Source organism: Lepidothrix coronata, unplaced genomic scaffold (genome assembly GCF_001604755.1).
Source record: "Lepidothrix coronata isolate B3197 unplaced genomic scaffold, Lepidothrix_coronata-1.0 Scaffold44, whole genome shotgun sequence".
Lineage (NCBI taxonomy): Eukaryota > Metazoa > Chordata > Aves > Passeriformes > Pipridae > Lepidothrix > Lepidothrix coronata.
Window position 1 is genome coordinate 5,429,494 of NW_016690224.1, and position 21,273 is coordinate 5,450,766.

At 46.7% G+C, this 21,273-nt stretch overlaps 2 protein-coding genes across 3 annotated transcripts in view; both read left to right on the forward strand.

Moving 5' to 3' along the window:
* Nucleotides 1-121: 121 nt before the first annotated feature.
* Nucleotides 122-3,285, forward strand: RPLP0 (ribosomal protein lateral stalk subunit P0). Its single transcript, XM_017814360.1, has 8 exons — nucleotides 122-228; nucleotides 418-521; nucleotides 897-1,072; nucleotides 1,170-1,257; nucleotides 1,524-1,670; nucleotides 1,959-2,144; nucleotides 2,737-2,877; nucleotides 3,048-3,285. Exons 2-8 carry the CDS (start codon nucleotides 468-470, stop codon nucleotides 3,210-3,212), a joined length of 957 nt encoding a protein of 318 aa, XP_017669849.1. The 5' UTR covers nucleotides 122-228; nucleotides 418-467; the 3' UTR covers nucleotides 3,213-3,285.
* A 363-nt stretch (nucleotides 3,286-3,648) lies between these two features.
* GCN1 (GCN1, eIF2 alpha kinase activator homolog) overlaps nucleotides 3,649-21,273 on the forward strand; it is a 40,294-nt gene continuing 22,669 nt past the window's right edge. The window contains exons 1-25 of one of the 2 annotated variants that reach the window (XM_017814158.1): nucleotides 3,649-3,735; nucleotides 5,718-5,820; nucleotides 6,437-6,500; nucleotides 7,052-7,183; nucleotides 8,358-8,466; nucleotides 9,128-9,226; nucleotides 9,308-9,442; nucleotides 9,942-10,010; nucleotides 10,089-10,197; nucleotides 10,603-10,677; nucleotides 10,938-11,066; nucleotides 11,292-11,342; nucleotides 11,748-11,846; nucleotides 12,124-12,297; nucleotides 12,969-13,121; nucleotides 13,822-13,914; nucleotides 15,278-15,353; nucleotides 15,529-15,688; nucleotides 16,583-16,772; nucleotides 16,876-17,000; nucleotides 17,339-17,517; nucleotides 17,689-17,782; nucleotides 18,491-18,604; nucleotides 18,802-19,000; nucleotides 19,475-19,630. In XM_017814158.1, the coding sequence (XP_017669647.1) occupies nucleotides 3,718-3,735; nucleotides 5,718-5,820; nucleotides 6,437-6,500; nucleotides 7,052-7,183; nucleotides 8,358-8,466; nucleotides 9,128-9,226; nucleotides 9,308-9,442; nucleotides 9,942-10,010; nucleotides 10,089-10,197; nucleotides 10,603-10,677; nucleotides 10,938-11,066; nucleotides 11,292-11,342; nucleotides 11,748-11,846; nucleotides 12,124-12,297; nucleotides 12,969-13,121; nucleotides 13,822-13,914; nucleotides 15,278-15,353; nucleotides 15,529-15,688; nucleotides 16,583-16,772; nucleotides 16,876-17,000; nucleotides 17,339-17,517; nucleotides 17,689-17,782; nucleotides 18,491-18,604; nucleotides 18,802-19,000; nucleotides 19,475-19,630 (2,905 nt within the window). In that variant the 5' untranslated portion in view covers nucleotides 3,649-3,717. The remainder of the gene's footprint in view (nucleotides 3,736-5,717; nucleotides 5,821-6,436; nucleotides 6,501-7,051; nucleotides 7,184-8,357; nucleotides 8,467-9,127; nucleotides 9,227-9,307; nucleotides 9,443-9,941; nucleotides 10,011-10,088; nucleotides 10,198-10,602; nucleotides 10,678-10,937; nucleotides 11,067-11,291; nucleotides 11,343-11,747; nucleotides 11,847-12,123; nucleotides 12,298-12,968; nucleotides 13,122-13,821; nucleotides 13,915-15,277; nucleotides 15,354-15,528; nucleotides 15,689-16,582; nucleotides 16,773-16,875; nucleotides 17,001-17,338; nucleotides 17,518-17,688; nucleotides 17,783-18,490; nucleotides 18,605-18,801; nucleotides 19,001-19,474; nucleotides 19,631-21,273) is intronic. The other variant, XM_017814157.1, reaches the window with a different exon arrangement.

Below are 21,273 nucleotides of genomic sequence, written 5' to 3' on the forward strand. Positions count from 1 at the left end.
GGGGGGGGCAGTGCGCTCCTCCCGCCGCCAGGGGGCGCCGTCGCCCAGCCGCGCGCGACTGCCGCGCCCTTTCCGCTGGCGTCACGCGCCTCTCGGGTGATTGACGCGGCGGGCAGCCAATGGGCGGAGGGGAGGCAGCGCCGCGGCTCGCTGTGATTGGACTTGAGCCGCGGTATAAAAGGAGGCGGGGCCGCCCTCCGGCCCTTCTTTCCCGGAGCCCTCGTGGAGGTGCGGGCGCGGCGCGGCGGCTCCGGGGCACGGGCGGGGCTGGGCGGCCGGGACGGGGGGGAGCGGACCCGGAGCGTACCCCGGGTGTACCCGGAGTGTACTCGGGGTCCTGGGCCGTGGCCGGACTGGGGAGAGGAGGAAAGGAGAGGGAAGGGTGCGGACCCACCTGACCGTGCTTCTCTCTGGCAGGTCCCAGCTCGTCTTTAAACCCACCGGGCGATCCTTGGAGCACCGCCGAGATGCCCAGGGAAGACAGGGCTACGTGGAAGTCCAACTATTTTATGAAAATCATCGTGAGTGTCGGCGCGGGGCAGCGGGAGGCGGGCGGGCCGTGATGCGGGGGCTTGTTTAAAGAGATGGGTGCTGTGGTGTATCTGCTTAAGGAAGGATTACGTGGTATTAGAAAGATATTAAGACAATCCACAGTTTTTCCTGTGAGAATCTGCTGCGGTAGTTGCAGAGGTGACATGTTCAGGGATGTGACTCGATGGCTGAGTGAAACGTGCAGCCTGTGGCACGCTCAGCCTCAGCTGGAGCTCAGCACTCTGAAACTTCTGACAGCCTTTTTGTACGTTTTAACGTGTGGAGGTTTTAATGCTGCTCTGTGCTCTGAGCACTCTGCTCTGTCTGGCTGTCTTTGTATAGTTACAGTGTTCTTTTTGTTACAGCAACTCCTGGATGATTACCCAAAATGTTTCATTGTGGGAGCAGACAATGTGGGATCCAAGCAGATGCAGCAGATCCGCATGTCCCTGCGTGGGAAGGCCGTTGTGCTGATGGGGAAGAACACGATGATGCGCAAAGCTATTCGTGGTCATCTGGAGAACAACCCTGCCCTAGAAAAGTGGGTACTGCTGCCTGAGGGCACTTCTGGGTGCTCTGTCTGGGAGGAGGGGATGTTGTCTGAGAAACAGAACTGAAGGCTGTCGTCTTCCCTTCAGGCTGCTGCCTCACATCCGTGGGAATGTGGGCTTTGTCTTCACCAAGGAGGATCTGACCGAGATCCGGGACATGCTGCTGGCTAACAAGGTACGGGAGACCAGCCCTCACCACATCTCTGGGCTGTTATTATGGAATGAAAAATAAAACTGAGTCTTCATGGAGGATTCGTCATTAGTAGGAGTCCTGAAGGGCTGGGAATTGGCCCCTGCAGCCTTACACAAACTGCTTGAGTTCAGCTGTGTCACTGGTGTGTGCTTGGGTGCTGTCCATCCTGGAGGAATGTGTCAGCAAGGAGATGATCCCACAAGATCTGAGGTGAGCATTCTTGCAGCTTCTCTTCTCCCCTCTCTCAGGTGCCAGCTGCTGCCCGTGCCGGTGCTATTGCTCCTTGTGATGTGACTGTGCCAGCCCAGAACACGGGCCTTGGGCCAGAGAAGACCTCCTTTTTCCAGGCCTTGGGCATCACCACGAAGATTTCCAGAGGAACCATTGAAATTCTGGTCAGTGAGCTGCGTGCTGCAGTTGTCAAAGCTGTTCCTTCACTGGGGGCTCTGACTGTGGCAGCTCAGGGAACTCTGAAGGCCAAAGCTCCCATTAATTCTTAGATACTGTATGAGCAGTGTGACTGCTGCACTTTGGGGACTGGAAGGAGGGTGTCTGGCTTGGCTTGTGGAGTGTATGTGTTGGGCTCATTTGCTCCATTTTCACCATTTGTGTTTGTGTCCCCTTGAACTCATGTGCTGGAATTTCTTTGTGTGTATTCACTGCTTTTCCCCCGATGTCCTCAGAGCGACGTGCAGCTCATCAAGACTGGAGACAAAGTAGGTGCCAGCGAAGCCACCCTGCTCAACATGCTGAACATCTCCCCGTTCTCCTTCGGGTTGGTGATCCAGCAGGTCTTTGACAATGGCAGCATTTACAACCCTGAAGTGCTGGACATCACTGAGGAGACCTTGCACAAGCGCTTCCTGGAGGTGAGCACCATAACCCATGTCCCTTGTGCTCTGCCCTGCTGCTGTGGGAGCCAGCACTGCCCCAGAGTGAAAGGCCCTGTGTGGTATTTTCTGTGAGGTCCTGCAGAGCCAGGAGCTCTCCCTGGTGCCCTGTATGTGGGATTGTTCATCTGAAGCTGCTTCAAAAAGTGAGGCTGTTTGGAATCTTAGGAAATCCTGAATTGGAAGGAAACCCACAAGAATCGTTAAGTCCAACTCCTGGCCCAGCACAGGACACCCCAGCAATACCACCTTGTGCTTGAGAGCATTGTCCAAATGCTCCTTGAGCTCTGGCAGGTTTGGGGCTGTGACCCCGTCCCTGGGGAGCCTGTTCAGTGCCCAACCACCCTCTCTGGGGAGAATCTTTTCTTAGTATCGGGCTTAAACCTCCCCTGACACAGCTCCTTGTCATTCTCTCGGGTTCTGTCACCGATCACCAGAGAGCAGACATCAGTGACATTTAAATCTTGATGCCTTGATTGTCCCTCCTGTTGGCATTGAAGAAGTCATCACTTGGCCATCCTCTGCTGTGGTTTCTAGTCCAGGTTGTTCCTCAGTGTCTCTCTCTCCACAGGGTGTTCGTAATGTTGCCAGCATCTGTCTGCAAATTGGGTACCCAACCATTGCCTCTGTGCCCCACTCCATCATCAACGGGTACAAGCGTGTCCTGGCCGTGGCTGTGGAGACCGACTACACCTTCCCACTGGCTGAAAAGGTACTGGCTTCAGTGTAGCTGAAGTGCCTTTGGTTCTTCATAACTGGCAGTGATAAATGCACGTTTGGCTTCTAGCAAGCTGCAAGTGCTGCCTTTGCAATTGCAAAGGTTCAGCCCTTCAAAATGTTTTGTTTCCTGTGAGTTTACCTTTTTTTCCGACTCCTTTGCAGGTGAAGGCCTTCCTGGCAGACCCCTCTGCCTTTGTGGCAGCCATGCCTGTGGTCACTGAAGCAGCTGCACCTGCTGCTGCTGCTGCTGCTGCTCCAGCAAAGGAGGCGGCGAAGGAGGAGTCGGAGGAGTCTGATGAGGACATGGGATTCGGTCTCTTTGACTAACAGCAGCCACCACCTGTCTGTTTGTGTCACAGTTGGCCCAATGGAAGAAATAAAAAGCTATTTTACACCTTCATGTGTGCCTGCATCCGTAGTGTAGTCTCCACATCACCTGGGGCTTGGGTAAAGTGTAACCCGAGGGGGCCCATGTGCTGCAGCGGTTGTTCCTCGGGCCGAGGAGCTGCAGGGGAGCAGTTCCTGGAGCCCCGTGTGCTGTCGGCGAGCAGTTGTTCCTCCTCCCCGTGTGCTGCAGGGGAGGGTTGTTCTCGGTGCCGCTGCTCTGCACCCGCCGGCAGCTCAGCCCTTCCCGGCCGAGCTGAGCAGAGGCCTCGCCCGCAGCTGGTCTGGGCGCTGCAGGCGCCGCCCGTCCGTGCCTGTCCCCCCGCGCTCGAGGTGGGTCCCGCCGTGCGGAGCAGCCGCGGCTCCCCAGGACGGGCGGGCAGCGCCCATCGCCCGGCGCCGGGCCCGCCCCGGAAGCCGCTACCGGTTCCGGGGTCGCGGCGGAGCGATGGCGGCCGACACGCAGGTGAGTGCGGGACGGGCCGCGCCGGCCCGGCCGGACAGGGCAGGGCAGGGCTGCGGGGGCTCCGCTCGGGGCCGCTCCCGCCCCGCTGTGCCCCCGGCCTGGCGGCGGGGCTCGGCTCGGTACCCGCGGCCGTCCGGGGCCGTGTCCGCCGGCCCGGGGCGGGCCCGCACTGCGCTGTGCCCGGCCCGCGGGAAGGGCCCGCCCGCCGCCGGCGCTGCCGCGGGGCCGGGCCGGAGAGGAGCGGGGGGCGGCGGCTTCCGTCCCGGTCAACGCCCGGCTGCGACCCCTGTGCGGCTGCCGGGCTCGGTGGGCTCGGCGGGCCCGCCGTTCTCCCCCGGTTCACACCGCCCCGCCGGGGGAGCCCGGTGTGCCGCTTCCCGTGTCCGGGACCGCCTGTTTAACCCTGATGGGCTTGAGGTGTTCCCAAGGCAAACTCCGGTCTTCTCAACTTAGGGCTTCCTAACTTGTTTTGTTATATTACCTTTTTGTTCTCTCTGTTTGCCTGCAGCAGCGTTGCTTGTAGGCTGGCTTTGTATGCGTGTGTACATAAACGTCCCAATAAAAGGAAAAAGCAAATAAGTGTAGCCTGTCCCAGCTGCTCTTGCGTGGGGACTGGGGAGTCGGGGTTTGTGCAGGTTCTTTAAGTCACTGAGATGCTGGGGAAGTCCTGTAGTGTTATACATAATTTATAATTTCAGTTTCTAGACTGTTGAGAGAATTTAAACACGTTTTTCCTGTTTGTACATCTGCCTGCCTACTTGTGATTAAGCAGTTTGAGTAAGTGGAGCTTGGTTTGAGTTTGCATATGATGAACTCCTGTATTGGAAGGTTTGAAGGCAGAGCAGCTCCTTAATGGCTTCTGGTTCTGTCGGTTGTTGGTTGTCCTCCACAGCTCAACCAAGTCCTTGCTGTTCAGGGGTGCAACCCTGCTTCCAGCCAATTTTAAGGAGAGCTGGGGCTGTGAAGTGGTCACAGGCTCAGGGAGATGTGGATGGTCCCTAAATCCCAGGTAGTTGCTGAGCAGGATTGGCCTTCCAGCATGTCAGCAAAAAGCTTCACTGAAGGCAGTTCCTGAGAAGCTCTTTGAAAAAGACTGAAGGGAGAAGGAACAGTTTTGATGAGTTTCTAAAGACATGCTCATTTGCTGCCCTTCCAAAAGATGATGATTATTGTTAAGATATAAAGTGGCTGAATTTAAGAGCGGGATTTCAGAAGCCCTTCCTGGAGAGCTCTGTTTTGGTTTCTGTAAATGCAGAGGTGAGTGATTTCAGTCCCATCCCTCCAGCAGATCCCAGCACACATTAGCACAGGCATAAAAAAACCTTTGGGTTGTGTGATGTGATTTTTGTTTTGCTTGGGTAACCTTGGACACGGCTGATGGCACGTGGAGGAATTTGGTAGCGAGGCACAACCTTTTCTAATCTGGCAAGTCCATTTTACAAAATCCTTGCAATGTGTTTGTTAATTTTGGAAAACAGGAAATGCCAGTACAGAATTTCACAACTACTGACACCTGGAACCATAGGTCAGCTTTTTAGGATGGGCTGTTCCAGTCACCCTGGGTTGTCTGCAGTTTGGAGTCTCTCTTCAGGGCTGCCTGGGCTTTAGGCTATAACGTACATGGAAAAGCTCCTTTGAGTTCTTGAAGTGCATTATTTTTTGCTTTCAAAGGTCCTGCACTCCAGGTTATTGGTGTTAGCTCTTACTCTGTGTTACTTTTAGAGGGGTGTCTCTTACAGAGCATGAGCACTGTGCCAGGGGGACAGGTTAGCAAACAGAGAGCAGTCATCCTTCAGCCAAGGAGACAGAGTTTCATGGTGTGGTGCACAGTGACCCTTCCCTGGCAGATGAGACCGTGGATGCCCAACATTTGGGCACTGAGAGGTCATGTGGCAGCAGATGACATGTTCTACTTGCCTGGTTTGTGTTCTGTGGGTTGATATCAAAGGCAGTCTGATGTTGTTTCCTCTTTGTGGTTTCAGATTTCTGACACACTGAAGCGCTTCGCGGTAAAAGTAACTACAGCCAGCGTGAAGGAACGGAGAGAGATCCTCAGTGAGCTGGGAAAATGCATTTCTGGGAAAGGTAAGAGCTTGGGGGACGTTGTCCTGCTTACCAGGGTGGAGGAGAATATTAAAATGTTTTGTTTCAAGGGCTGTATGAGGGGTGTTTTTGTGAGAGGGGGGATGCTGGCAGCATTTGGAGTCTGTGCTCCGTCACAGCGTTAATTCCAAGTGTGGAGTTTGTAGGTAGCACAGAACCCTGGTTTTTGGCACATGTGCTTTTTCCAGTCAGTAGTTGTAGCACTGTGTGTATTAGTTCTTCATTAGTGTTTCAGTTGCCTGTTTCTCTCCTGACTCAGCCTGTTTTTTTAATTCTCATGGAATATTCAGATACACGTCTAGGGAGGGGAGTGTAGAAAATTTCAAGTGGTCTGAATAAAACAGCTGAAGCAAATTTTTAAAACTTTCTTATTTCTCTCATTTTCTGAAGATGGCTGTATTCCATGTGTCCCAATTTTTGCCATTATTTTTAAAAATATGCATAAAACATACAAAAAGAGGAAACTTTTACTTGCAAGCAGTTTCATAGATGTGATGTGAGCAGTTTACTGATTTCAGTTGTGGAGTGAATTGCGTTTGTGTTAAAGATTAAGAGCTCATCAATTTATGAAGAAATATTTTGGAATACGTTGTTACAGATCTTCCAGAGGGTGCAGTGAAGGGCCTTTGCAAACTCTTCTGCCTTACTCTGCATCGATACCGGTGAGTAAATTGATGCGGAAAGGCTGTATGATTTAATCTATCAGTATTTACATGTTTGTTAGTTAGACTGTTCTGGAGCATCTGGAAATGTTAGCATGCAATGTCACAGACATGTGTGTGACACTGAAGGGTGTCATTTGTAATTAGGCTCTCAGGGTAGGTTTGACATTAGAAAGTTTTGCAACACTTGCCTTGCATTTTACCTTTAATTTTGAAATTAAAACTTTTGTCCTGTGGTTCAGTTTGCAAGAATGAACACCCATGTCCTTGTGAAGCAGGACCGAGGTGTCTTTTAGATGCCTTTTAGACACTTCTAGATGGGATTAAATCATGATCTCTTGCAGAGGAGCTGTTCAGAACCTGTTTTCTTCTGCAGCGTGCTGGAGAGCCTCCACGTAACTGCTGTCGTTTGTGGAAGGGAATGGAGCTTTCTGCCAGAAACTTTTCCGGTTTTTGGAACAGAAAGGATAAAGTAGTTACTATCTCCACACAGAGTCCTGTGTGTGATGTTGGCAGGTTTGTGGTGCTCACTGGCACGTTTGTCACTGCAGGGATGCAGCGTCCCGCAGAGCCCTGCAGTCGGCCCTTCAGCAGCTCGCAGAGTCCCAGCCGGAGGCAACGGCAAGAAACCTTCTGCACTCTCTGCAGTCTTCAGGGATCGGTGGCAAGGCTGGAGTTCCCAGGTGCTGGATGAGTTGCCTTGTGTGGAAATGGTTCTGAGTTGCTGGTAGTTGTTCCTGTGTTCAGAGTGGTTGTTCTGCTGCTGTTTGGCAGAGGTGTTAAAAACCTTGAGAGACAAAACTGTTAGTGCCTTTCAGATGTTCCTCTCTTACCTCTTTCTTGTCTTCTGGGAAAGCAGTGTAAATATCCTGGTATCAGTGCTGGTGGATTGGGTCTGAGTTACAGCTTTGCTTTTGTTAAACTTCAGATCTTTTATCCAGAAACAGTCTCCAAAATGTTTAGGAAAGGGGATTTCCTTACCCATCAGGTCTTCAGCTGGTGGAATTCAATCCCTTAGTATAGACAGGGAGATAATGAAATTGGAAGCTGAGCTGAGCAACAAGGAGCTCTTATGGTAACTTCTGGAAACACTTGTGGTTCCAAAGGGTGACTTAGGGTATTGCTGAGCTGACACAGGCCACAGGGTGCCATCCTGTAGTGCCTCTGTGGCTGAACTAAGTGCAGCTTTAGAAAAATCCCTGATCTGGGTTTCAAGGCTTGCAGTGACAGGATATTCACCCTTCAGTCGTGGTGACTGGCCTTGTGTGCAGGGACACTATTTACATTTTTTCACTTTGAAATAGAGATCTAAAGGGGGTGAGGATCCTCAGGGAGCTGCGAGGTGGGATCTGTTGCCTGGAGCAGAGGGAGGGGGTGAGGGTTGGCAGAAACCAGAACCACGCAGTGTGCCAGGAGGGAATGTGAGCTGAGGAAAGATTTGGCAATCTAAGGCTGGGAAGCTCTTGACAGTAAAGTTGAGCAGCAGGTGAGAAATCTTGAGTCACTTTTTGGGCACTCTCAGCTGGTAAATTATTTAACTCTCATTTCTGTAATGCCGCTGGGAAGATCCAAAAATGGTCTCTTTCTTCTGCTAAGGTTTCTCATTCCCAGCAGGCAAGACTTATCCTCCGGTGTGCCATTTGGAAACTCTGAGTGTCAAACCAGAGCTGAAACAGCTTCTGAGGGCTGATAATTTCCATTAGAAGTGAAGGCTTTAGCTGCATTTTTGTGTGACAAAACTGCCTGTCAGTCAGGTGCTGTTCTGACATGGGCAAAGATGGGTCTGTTATGGTCTAGTAGATGTAGATTTCCTACTGGGAGCTGTAGATTTACTTCCCTCTCCTGTTTGTGCAACAGTAAGAGCAGTGGGTCTGCAGCTCTGCTGGCGCTCTCCTGGACGTGCCTGCTTGTACGCACAGTCTTTCCGACGCCTGACAAGAGACAGGGAGAAACATGGAAAAAACTGGTAGGTTCTTTTTGGTTTGCAGAAGTATCCCTTTGGAGATAAGGACTTAAATATTTCTAATGTCTTTAAGTTGCTGAAACATGGCAAATAATCCTGAATGTAACTGATAACAGCAGGTTAAAATCCAGGTTTACAAGGGAATCTGGTGTATTTTGATCTCTCCTGTTCTGCTGGAGGAAGCAGGAGATGTATAAAGCATGAGAAAGGGGCAGTCTTGCAGCTGTGCATACAGAGGTGGCTATTGGTGCTTCTAAGGTGTATCTGCAGTGTGGCGTGAAGTTCTTGTGCCTCCCTTGAAGTGTGAGATTCTGTCATACAGTATCAAGTAGCTTTTTACTTTCTTTTCACCTCCTTTAACAACACGAACCTGTGACCACGCTCACAGCACCTTGGGATATAGTTGAAACACACTTTAAGAAGGGATGTAATCTGATATTAATTGCTACTTTCAAAGGTGGAGTTTCCAAAACTGTTATTCATGGTTCTGCAAAGAGGTGCATGTGGGATGAAAGCAATGGCAGCTTGTGGGAAGAACTTACATGACCTAAGGACATTTTCTTAGGCAGATTCTGCTAATCAGTGGCATTTGGCATGTCTTATTTGATATGAACTCTCTGAGAAGCAAGTGCATGAAGGTTTTCTTGGCTGTTGCCCTTGGCAGGTGGAGGTTCAGTGTTTGCTCCTCTTGGAAGTCCTGGGAGGTTCTCATAAGCAGGCGGTGGATGGGGCTGTGAAGAAACTGAACAGGCTGTGGAAAGAGGTGATGTATAACCTTATGTGCCATAGTCAACAGCTGTTCTGGGTTCTCTGGTGTTAACATGCCTTGCTGTTTTCTCTTCAGAACCAGGATCTGGTGGATCAGTACCTATCTGTCATTCTTGGTCTTGAACCAAACCAGAGTTATGCTGCAATGCTGGGACTTGTGGTGCAGTTTTGCACAGCCCAGAAGGAGATGGATATTATAAAACGATACAAGGTACATCTGTTGTACTGCTGGTTTTTTGGGGGAATAAGAAGCGTCACTTGTCATCATGGAGAAGGGGCTGAACAGATGTCTCAGTGAGGCTGGTATTTTGCATCTGCCCCTGTTTCACTCTATATATTCAGTAGTTCTGCACTTCTGCCTTTAGAGGAGGTTTGGATGTTTAGAGGAGGTGCCAGATCTGTGGCTGTTTGGTGTTGCCTGGGCATTTCTGTAGGTTGCCAACACTGCAGCTTCCTGCCTTCTCCCTGTTATGGGAATGAAAGGCAGCAGCTCTCCGTGTGGTTTGAGTGTTGGGCTCAGGGTAGAGCAGAGAGCAGCAACTTCTGCTTGACTGACTTATGTGAGGGTGGAAGCAAAGCTGCTATGTAGGGAGTAGGGCAGCCTTCCAGAGGAGAAGGAGGTGGGGTGTCCAGCCTGGTTTCCCGACAGTGTGCTGGGAGCTGTGTACAAGTTGTGATGTGGCTGTAATCTGGTGTTTCTGCTTGCTCAGAGTGCTCTCCTGGATTTCTACTTGAAGACCATCCTTATGAGCAAGACAAAGCCTCAGAAGCACGTGCTGGTGAGACACTGTTGCAGAGGTGCTTTGCTTTGTCCGTGGCAGCGTTGGGGGCGGTGCTGACGCTCTGTTCCTTTGCAGGACAGCTGTTCCCCGCTCCTCCGCTACATGTCCCACGCCGAGTTCAAGGACTCGGTTTTGCCAACTCTGCAGAAATCCCTGCTACGGAGTCCTGAGAATGTAATTGAAAGTGAGTGTGTTGTCTCTGTGTGTTGCTCTGTCAAAGAGCCTCCTTAGAGGTCTGGAGCTGTTGGGGCAGTGTCTCTCTGGACTGTGCTGCTGGTCCTGCGAGTGCAGGCAGCAGGATTGTCTGGCATCCTAGGGTTAGATGTGGAAAAGCAACATTTGTGGTGTGATCCCAAGTGTCAGGGTATGTTTTAGCTACTGTTTGCACCAAGGACGGGATTTCACAGCTGAGTGCTAAGAATAATCCTGAATTAATCTATTCACTGGGCATCAATTTCAGTAGGGTTTTTTTATTGCTACTCCTTACTACCCTGACTCTCTTGATGTGAATTGTGGGGAAGGGTGTATTAAAATGCTAAAACCAGTTACTTAACAGAATGTAATGTGCCATTATCTCTTCTGTCTTCAGCAATCTCTTGCTTGCTCGTGTCTGTGAACCTGGATCTCAGCCAGTATGCTCTAGACATTGTGAAAGGACTGGCCAGTAAGTGCTCTCAGTTCTGGGGGGAATGATGAATTCAGAATAAAGCTTTCCTCAACTTTCTGGCTACACCTGTAACAGCTTCATTACTGATGAAGAGGTGGTTTTACATGGGAGGGAGGATGATGCTGTAATTTGGAACTGGAATAGTTCTTGTGATGGTTCCAGAAGCCGAGTTAAGCCACATGTAAAGATATGTCCTTGCCTTGCTGATTTTAAGCAGTTTGTCGTAAGGAAGTCTTAGCTTGTGCATTATTTTCTAGGTCATCTGAAATCCAACAGCGTGCAGCTGATGGATGAAGCAGTTGTGGCACTGAGGAACCTGGCTCGGCAGTGTAGCGATCCTTCGGCTGTGGAGTCGCTGGGCAAACACCTTTTTGCCATCTTAGGGGGTGAGTAAATTGTAGGATAAGCAGTGGGGATGAATACAGGTTTGTCAGCCTCAAGGAGTTCTGTGTATTGTATTTTCTGTTGTCTGTAGCTGCTTGTATGGCAGGGGTGGCTCAACCTGGCTCAGGGATAATGGGGCAAGCTGCTGTATTTTGGAGAAGATTCTCGATGTAGCACGTAGCAGTTGTCTGTAAGTCACCTGTCACCCATGTGTTCCTTGTTGGCAGGCTCAGAGGGGAAGCTGACAGTTGTTGCTCAGAAGATGAGCGTCCTTTCAGGTGAGGATCCTAGAAGAAAACTGCTTCTTTGGTGAAAGAAATTCAGCAAAAGGCTGAATGGGAGGGATCTGTATTTCAGCCTTCAGGATTCCCTGCCTGTCTCTCTGAATTGGCTGTAGTTGAAGCCATAGAGGATGCTGGATACCACATGCCAGTTCCTGACTTTCTATTCAAAGGAAATAATTGGCTGGTAGGCCAAATATTTTATTCAAAGAAGACTTGTTTCCTGAGTAAAAATGAAGACAGAGATCCTCCAGTGTTGGTACCTAGTGGATGTGACATCCAGATGTAGTGACAAGAAAAAAGATGTCTGTGCAAGGATTGAAATGTGAAGGGTCATTCTTTATTGGCTTTAGATTTTGTGCTGGTAGTTTGGGAACTGCTGAGAGAATTCTGTCCTTTCAGGGATTGGCAGCCTTAGTCACCATGTGGTTTCTGGACCCTCCAGCCAAGCTCTGAGTGGAACCATGGCTGAGCTTTTCATCCCTTTCCTGCAACAAGAAGGTGAGACCTCTTGCCTTTGTTCTGGGTTTGCTAAGCTGCTTTTATCTTGAGCAGGATTTCCACATGGCCTGTAATTCAGGGTAAATCTGGAATCTTGGCCGCTGTGTTATGGAGTCTGTTGCCCTATTGTGATGAGCAGCCCCATGGAAAAGTGCAGTGCCTGTTAGGAGCACACGTGTTCTTTTCTTGCATTCTGACATTGTTACCTGCTTTCTGGTTTATGTTCCTGTGCTTGATGCAGTTGCTGAACTGACATGAGCTCTGTGTTTCTTCCCAGTCCACGAAGGCACGTTGGTTCATGCAGTCTCTGTCCTGGCTCTCTGGTGTGTTCGATTCACCACAGAGGTTCCTAAAAAGCTGGTAGAATGGCTAAAGAAAGCCTTCAGCCTTAAAACCTCAACTTCAGCTGTGAGACATGCCTACCTGCAGTGCATGCTGGCCTCCTTCAAAGGTAAAACTGGGCACCTTTATTTTTGTCTTACACTAGAATTGTAAGATTTCTAGCTCAGGGACCATGCTTATATAGCACCCCGCTCACTGAAATCTTGGTTTGTGTCTTTGACTCTTGGAAGCTTTAAAAAAAAGAAATAAAATTACTGTGTTTGAAATGAAGAACTTAAGAAATTATTATCTTTTGGTGATCCTCTTGAGATTTGCATCTGTTGGTCCTATCCCCTTTGACTGCAGCATTTCATCCACAGTTGTTAGACCTCTGGGATTCCTTAACTTGTGAACGTTTGAAGTGGAACAGATGGTCATGACTTGCCAGGAATTTACTTTCCCTCTCTTAGGAAAACATTAATCTTTGAAGTCAGACTTCCTGTGATTTGAACTAATTCCTTTAATGTAACTCAATTAGCATTTTCTTTTGCATCCCATGATCAGAAAGTGGTATTGAGATGGGACTGCTCTGTCTGTGAGGAAAAGACTGAAGTGGTTACCATCTAGCTTTTCACAGTTTAATATTACTGATTGGCAAATACTCTGGGAGATTCAGAATCCCCCCCCAGCATGTCTCTAATTCCTTTCCTTGTCTCATGACAGCAGAAAAAACATTGATACCTGGGTTGTAAAGTGAGAAGAACCATGTTGTTTTGTAACCTGTCTCTCTTGTCTCCTCAGGTGACACATTATTGCAGGGAATGGACTTGCTGCCAATGCTCATCCAGACAGTAGAAAAAGCAGCATCTCAAAGTACTCAGGTTCCCATGGTAACTGAAGGAGTTGCTGCGGCTTTGTTGATCTGCAGGATGTCTGTAATTGAGGGACAAACTGGTAAGGTCACAAAACATCTGGCAGAATCCAATATAAACAGGTTCTGAGGGTTAACACTTCTTCCTGATAATGTGCAGGGGATACTGTTCCCTAATCTGTGGATAGGTTCTGCATAGAAAATCATTACTATTTTGTAAACCAGGGAAAGATTAATTCCTGTCTCATTCAAGGAAGAATTCTTGCTCTTCCATGGCTTTGCAAATTCCAGCTTCCATTCAGTTAAGGCAATATTCCTCTTTATTCTGACAGATGATGTTCACTCAGACCTTACATGGTAGGAGTTGACTGATGTATTGAAATAATTACTTGATTGTTATTTGGGTAGTGTTTTGGAAAGCATGAGAACTGAGTTCATACATCTGTCAGATATAAAAACCAGGTGTGTTCTACCAAAAGCAACACACCACTTCCCTCCTTTCCTTCATTTCTGGGAAGGTTTGCCCTATGAAAGATTAAGGTGAATCAGACTTTACATTTCACATGTGTAAGTCAGAGAAATGTATTTTTGTCAGCAGGTGGTTTTTTGGCATGTTTATAGTTCAGAATGACAGAGATGAGAGGCTTTAGTACTGAAGACAAGTAAGGCTTAGAAGTAACTTGAGGGATTTCAGGAGACAGAATTCTGCTGTATTTTATGTACACTGGTGATTCTGACTTATTTTGAAACATCCTTGATAGACATCTGTTCTTTTCCTGTCAGAGTCTAAGCTGAGTGGTTTCTGGCAGCTGATTCTGGATGAGAAAAAACAAATTTTTACATCTGAGAAGTTCTTGCAGTCTGCATCAGAGGAAGGTAAATTGGCAGTTATTGTATATCCAGTTGCTGTTTAACTCTGTTTCTTAGTACTTACAAGAACTAATGTTTTTGTTAGCCCTGTTCTACGATCCTTGGAGGATGGAGTTTCAGATTAAAATGAACAGTGTACTCTTCAGAAGTACACCTAGACTAGTTGTAGTCTAAGCTTGACAATGAATCAGTTTATTTCTTGATGGACCTGTTATCACACATTTATCATTCCAAAACAAAATGTATCTGAGTGGTGTTCCCATTTGTAAGTAAAGAGGTGCAGCTAATCTGAGGGATGTGGAAAAGCATAAAATTTAGAATAAGATGGGAGAAAGTAAAATAAGGCTGAAGAATAAAAAATGTAGGTGAAAATCTTAAGAAATGTGGGGGAAGAGTAATAACAGACAGAAATGAATTGGACTATAAATTAGTGTGTGCTCTGTTTTGATCGATTGTGTTTAAAGATTAATTGAAAAAAAAATTAATGGAATGTGCCCAACAGAAAACATTACTGACTATCTACATTGTAAACTGGAAGTTTTGAAAAACAGTTCATTAATCATTTCTCTGAAATGAATTAATTTATCTTTTGTACAAAGGTACAATAGGTAAAGTTTTCTAAATGGGAAATGTAATTTCTCCTTTGCTTCCTGCAATCCCTGCTTCCTGAAGGCACTGTGCATATCCATTCATTTTCTCTCCTAAGTCTGCAAATATCCTGAAACAGTGTGATTTGGAAAATTTTGGAATGGTCCCTTAGGGTGTTAGATCCAAGAACTAATGCTGAGAGTAAATACTGTCATGGTTTGTTGTTGCTGATTTAGGCAAAGCCGTCCAGCTGTGACATCATTAACGTGCCCAAATCACGATACCTTGGATGTCAAATCCATGCTTAGGGGGTTATAACCCACCCCATGTTTCAGGGCTTCTGCTCTTGCTTGTGTGATGTGGTTGAGCATCCATTCACAAACCAAAGGGTCCAGTGACAGCTGACACTCAGTACTCATTTTGTTTCACTGAAGCTCTTTGGGGAGGGCTCAGGAATTAAAGTACTGATGCAGTGAGTGTGGTGTTTATCATTTGCTTTGCTCCGTCAACTTAAACCAAAATAGGTCACACACAGTGGTCAGGAAAATTGTCCTGGGATCCAGCTAACAACACTTCTATGAAATCATGGTTCTGTTCCCAGTCTTGGCAGACCTGAGCTGGATTTATCTCTAGCTTCACTGAGAAGATTATGTAGAGGCTCAGCTTGGTGAGCTATTTCACTGTGTCCTGCTTGCTGTTTGTTTGTTTTCAGGTAAAAAAAAAAAATATCTGCTTCCTTATGAAGTTCCATGCTATTTTAAATATTTGTCTTTTCCCACAGCCATGTGTACAGTGCTGCAGCTGACAGAGCGCCTGCTCTTGGACCATGCCCAGCGGCTGCCTGAAAGTAAAGTTCAGTACGTAGAGCGCACTTCTGTCACAGATCCGTGTCTGATCCCGGAGTGCCGGTGTGGGCAGTGGGGAGGGTGGGCTTGGGACGTGGCATGGAGAGTGGAACTCTTGGTGCTTTTGTGTCCAGTTGGTTTGCAGAGCTGCCTCCCTGGCTAAACCCGTGTGTTTGTCTGTTTTCAGGCAGTATCACCGTGCCCTTGTTGCCGTCCTGCTGAGTCGGACCTGGCACGTTCGGAGACAGGCCCACCAAACAGTTAAGAAGCTCCTGTCCTCTCTGGGAGGGTACAAACTGGCCTATGGGCTCTTGGAGGAGCTCAAAGTGGTTCTCAGTTCTCACAAGGTGAGTAGCCAAGAAACCTGCTCTGTGCCCAGGCAGTTGTATACTGCCAGTCACCTCCCTGCCCTAGATTTGCTGTTAGTATTGACATACAGCCTGATGTAAAGATTATTCAGCTCCAGATGTTCTCCTAGAATGCCATTTGTTACTGGATTACTGCATATTACAGTAAAAATGTCTATGGTGTGCCTATTCTTCCATATATATATACAAAAAGATGTATTATTCAAAATTATTTGGGGAGGAAGCTGTAGTTTTCCATGGCCTTCTATTAATTTAATGCAAATTTAATCCCTGCTGGAAGACCAAGTGCTTAATTCCTTTCTTTGTATTCTGGTTCCTTTGCCCTGGCTTATAGCTCAGGCTGCCTATTTAAAACAAATATAATATAAATACTTTAATGGCAACTGTAATAAAAAATAAAAGAGGAAACACTGAGTCCTGTATTATTGGGCTTGCTGCTAGGGCAGCACCATGTCAAGTTGTGTAATAGATTAAGTTGTATTAATTAGGTAGCAAGGCTGGGACTTGGTAAATAATCTTCCCATGTAACAGACACAGCCTGAACAAAGTATTTTTGAAAATATACTGGGTAAAATTAGACTGCAGAAGTCAGGCATACTGTTCCCAGCCAGCTGGCTCAACCTTTTCCGAAGTCTTCTTTGCCAGAAGTGATCATTTTAGTTTTATTTTACCCCAACTGAGTATAGTCCTCCACACCTGATCTTTCTGTCGCTGTCATCTCTGTGCTCTGGTTTTGCTGTTATCCTTTATCCCTTCTTTCCTTTGAAAACTTCAGGGGTTTGTTACTGACAGGGAGGTGATTGTTGGCATTCAGTCTGGTGTTACTGTGGGGAGATGCTCAGGGCTCAGGAAGGTTTGGTGTTGTCCATCCAGGTTCTGCCTCATGAGGTCCTGGTGATGGAGTCAGGAGAGCTGTCGGAGCTGGGAAGGACATACATTCCCCCCCGAGTGCTTCTCGAGGCACTCTGTGTCATCTCAAGTGTGGCAGGGCTTGATGTGGATTCCTTTGAGCCAGAGAAGCTGGCCCTGGAGATGCTGCTGGTGAGCCATCATCCTTCTGTAGGTAAGTGCAGGGATAAGACCCTCATGGTCAGTGTATGGGGTTTTATTGTACGTCTTTATTTCATTGTATCAGCAACCTGCTTCTCATTTATTCTTCTTACCAGTGGCAGTGCAGCCTGGACTTTGGCCAGCCCTCCTCATCAAGATGAAGATAGATCCCAAAGACTTCATTAGCAAACACCTGAATGACATCTTGCCCAGGATCACTGCCCACACTCCAGAGAACCAGGTGATTAATTCCTGCTTTCCTTGTGGTAGTTTTGGGAGATACCTTGGAACAGGAGAATTTTCTGGAGGAGTTCAGTACTAACTGATCTATAAGGAAGGAGATCTATCTAAAAGGTGAGGAAAAGGCAGGTTCAAAGAGATTGTCTCTGGTGAAAAGGAGGTGGAATTTAAGGGAGAAAAATGTACCAGCAACTGAGTAGAATTTTAGTTAAGATTCAAGTACCCACTAAACAAGGAATTAGGGATTAGAACATAATGGGGGCTGCCTCAGCAGGGTATACTTCTTGGAGACAATTTTAAGGAATTCTGATTATGTTTTTTCCTTCATTTCCCTGACAGTCATCTATGAATGCAGTGGGATCTCTCTCTCTGCTTTCACCTGGTAGAGTGCTGCCACAGCTCATCAGCACTATCACAGCATCAATGGAGAATCCAGCTCTGTGCCAGGTCACTCGAGAGGAATTTGCCATCATGAAGACACCCGAGGGAGAACTGTATGACAAGTCTATAATACAGAGGTAAGACTTAAATTTCTTGTTTCTCTGCACCTGGGGATTGATCACTGCTGGCATCTTGCCAGTGGGTGACTGGGTGTGTCAGATGCTTTTTTGGACTGGAGTTCCCAGATTTTTTTGTCTGGATCTCAGTCCAGATCAGTGCTGATTCTTTTCTCTACTTTTCCTTCTCAGTGCTCAACAGGATAGCATGAAAAAGGCTAACATGAAGAGGGAGAACAAAGCTTATTCCTTCAAGGAACAAATCATTGAGCTGGAGCTGAAGGAGGTGAGTTGATGGGAACAGGAAAGCCAGGCTGATCAGAACCTTCACTGCAACTCATCTGTGTTGTTGCATGGCTTCTGGCATATGTGTGGGAAAGATTCTCTGACCTTCTTTGAATAATTAAACGTTGTCTTCTCTTGTATCTGTATGTATCCATTTCTTTTCTGTTATATTTGTATTTTGATGTGCTGTTCTACCCGTTTGTGAGAGCACTTACTACTTGCTAGTCCCTGTTTTCTCTCCTCATCTCTGGTTCAATGTGTCTTGTGTAACTTTCCCAGTGAGAGTTGTTCCATAGGTGCTTCCATCTTGTCATCAGCCAGCAGTTCTGTTCGGCCTGGTCAGGGTGTGGGTGGGGGGAAGAACTTGGTGAAAGGAGGGGAGTGTACCAGGTTGACTGGAACAATCTTTTATTAAAGGTTGACTTCTCTTTGCTCTGGGGAGGACAGCTCTTTTTAATGATATTAAATAATTTGTGACCAACTTAAACACAGGAGAAACTTATGCTGCTAATGGGACATTAAAGTGTTGTTAACCTGCTGATTTCCATTTTGTGTCTTTACTCAAGAGGGAATATATTTGGAAGCATATTTTGATACTGTTTTAAAAGTAAACTGCAAATAACCTCAGTGTGTCCAACTTTCTTCTCTACCTAATTGAGTAGCTGGTGTTAATAACTAGCTTAATAATGTCTATGGCTCTCTACTGCAGGAGATAAAGAAGAAGAAAGGAATAAAGGATGAGGTGCAGCTGACAAGCAAGCAGAAGGAGCTGATGCATGCACAGCTGGAAAGGGAGGCTCAGATAAGAAAACGGTTGAAGGAGGTGAGTTTTGATTGTATTTTTTGCCACCTCTGCAGCTACCATGACCCAAGTAATTTTGGTGAAAGGAAAATGATGTAACATAGAGAATGTCTGGCAATCACCTGTTTGTTTCTTTTATTAGAAATTAGATTTAACAACTTGGTTTTTTTCCCAATGGAGGTTTTTTATGGTAACCTTTTGAATTGTTTCTCTTACAGCTTGATAATGAGCTGGAAACAGCTCTAGGACTCCTGGACACTGTTATAAAGAAAAAGCCTCCTGGTCTCACTCAGTACATCCCTGGTCTCATCAGTTCCTTCTTGCCACTTTTTCGATCTCCTTTGGCTGCTCCAAGGATTAAGAAACTTTTTCTTTCCTTAGCTTCCTGCGTCATGCCTGCTCGACTGAAAACCTTTGGTTAGTATTTGCAGTTGCTATTTAAGGGCAAGGTAGATTATTTTTGTGGCAGGGCAGTGAAAATTCTTGCTCTTACAAGCTGTGGATCACAACCAAGAAAAGCCAAGAGGAAAAACCACCTGGAACAGTTCTTAGGGAGGTGACTGTGATTTCCCAGAGATACGACTTCTGGATAGGACTGGGACCAAAGACAAGGAGTTGTCTGGTCATTGTGACCAGCTCTGAGGAGCAGTTGGTTGCTCTGGGACCATCTCCCGTGTGCAGAGTTTAGAGGATGTGAGTGTAACTCACACATGTTGTGAAGAAAGCTGTCCCCTGTCAGCCCCGGGGCTGGCCTTCCTCTCTGTGCCCCTTTGCAGCCTGGCTGTTGCTCTGAGCTTTGTTACAGTTCTTGAGTCTGTGTTCCTGGGGATTTTCCTCTCGAGAAATCTTTGGGTTTAGTCCTCTCATGGATTCTTCGTTCTTTCTTTGCAGGTACTTTAGTGAGCCACGTGACCTTGCGGCTGATGAAACCAGAATGTGAATTAGATGAGTCCTGGTGTCAGGAAGAGCTGCCCACTGCTCTGAACAGAGTTGTCAGCTTGCTGCATGCCCACACCATCCCCAGCCGAACTGGCAAGGGAGAGCCGGGTAAGAAGGATGGTCGATATGGTACATCCTGCTGACATTCTCCCCCTCTCCAATAAATATAAACTGGTTTAGTTTTCAAAGTTTGTATAATATTTTGTAAGTGAGGTTTCACTTTTTTTATTTTAATTGGATAACTCTTCATAGATATGAAAAACCTTAAGGGTTTTTTTTTTTTGTGTGCTGGTAGTAGTAGAAGTGATGTTACAAGTGTAGTAAGTGTAGAAAGAAAATAGCAGTATTTTTTCTTAAAATGGTTCTTACAGAAATAATAGCAGTGAAATTAAGGCTCATCTTTGCCAAGGACAGCTCCTACATTTCAACACCACTTAGCATAAGGGATTCAGCAAGACTAAGTGGAAAGACAAAATAATTGCTTGTTATCTGTGATCTCAGCAGTGAAGTGCCCGTGGCCTCTACTTGTTTGCTGTGTGGTGCTGCAGTTCATGAATATTTTATTATGGCATGGTTGTAGAAGGAGCACTTCTTTCCACTCTGTAACACGAGGGCAAGCGTATGATCTGAGTTAAAATAAACCTTTTTTCTTTTATTAATAGAGATAGTTTTAATCTAGATCACTTCCAGAGTCTCCTTCACAGGGGGGTGCACAAGTGCTTGTGCCACTCCACTGATGATAACAGTAGAGAAGAGGAGGGTTGGTGTGTGTCCTTTGGGGGCTGGGGTGGCTTAGGTTGTCTCACATCATCTGCTGTACTGCAGGGATATAGAGGTGGTTCACCCAGGCTTTGAGGCTGTTCCTCATCTAACTCAGTAAAAGCTGCTGTGGTAGATGGTGTATATTTTTAAGGGAAATGTGGGGTTCTGTTTGGTCCCTTACCCCCGTAGTTCAGTTCTCCCCTTGCTGTTCAGCTGCCGGTCAGATGTGCAGAGGTGTGACTGTGGCACATGTCATTGTCACAGCTGAGCAGTGGCAGTTGACCATGTTGAACAGCACTTCAGTGCTGAACAGCTTGGTGATTATTCAGTGTCTCCACTGTGCAATTTACTGCCATAGTAAGTGCAAGTTCATTAACATTTGAATCCATTTTCAGGCTTATTTCCAGAGAAAAGTGGAAATATTTCGAGTCCTTCAAGATTTCCTACAGTGCTTAATTAAATTAATATCCAATAATTTTTTCCACTTCTGCAGAAGAGAAAGGCAGTAGTTTCCATAGCACTTTGTTGGACAAGTCATGTTACATTCCCAAATGATTTTTTTCTCATTTTCAAAGTTCTTTGGAATGTAGTTGTTTTCTGTGTGATTTAGTAGAGGTTAATTTCTCTGGTTACCATGAGACCTAAGACAGACCCTCCTTGTAATGTGGATGATAAAATTTATCATTCATTACAGAATATATCTTGGCTTTTCAGCAATCTTTTTCATGTTGGTCAATACCAGCTACTGTATAAATAGAACATTTATCATCTCAGATAAAGCTTTCTTTCTCCTGCTACATATAGAGGGATAGTGGTTGAAGCCTAGAAATACCTGTCCAATAATTCAAAATGGAAAAAAAAGTGTAAAAGCAAACAGATACTGAGAAAACAGAGAGAAAAAAATCCCACATCAGAAATGGAGGGGGTTTTACTGAAGCTGTTCATGTTAAATAGGAGCTCACAATATGTTTGGGATTTAATACTTCTCC

Excerpts from the sequence above, each read along its gene's own strand:
- RPLP0 (XM_017814360.1), top strand. The coding sequence starts at position 468 with ATGCCCAGGGAAGACAGGGCTACGTGGAAGTCCAACTATTTTATGAAA. Across the intron at positions 1,258-1,523 it reads ACATGCTGCTGGCTAACAAG|GTGCCAGCTGCTGCCCGTGC; the intron begins GTACGGGAGACC and ends CCCCTCTCTCAG. Across the intron at positions 1,671-1,958 it reads GAGGAACCATTGAAATTCTG|AGCGACGTGCAGCTCATCAA; the intron begins GTCAGTGAGCTG and ends CGATGTCCTCAG.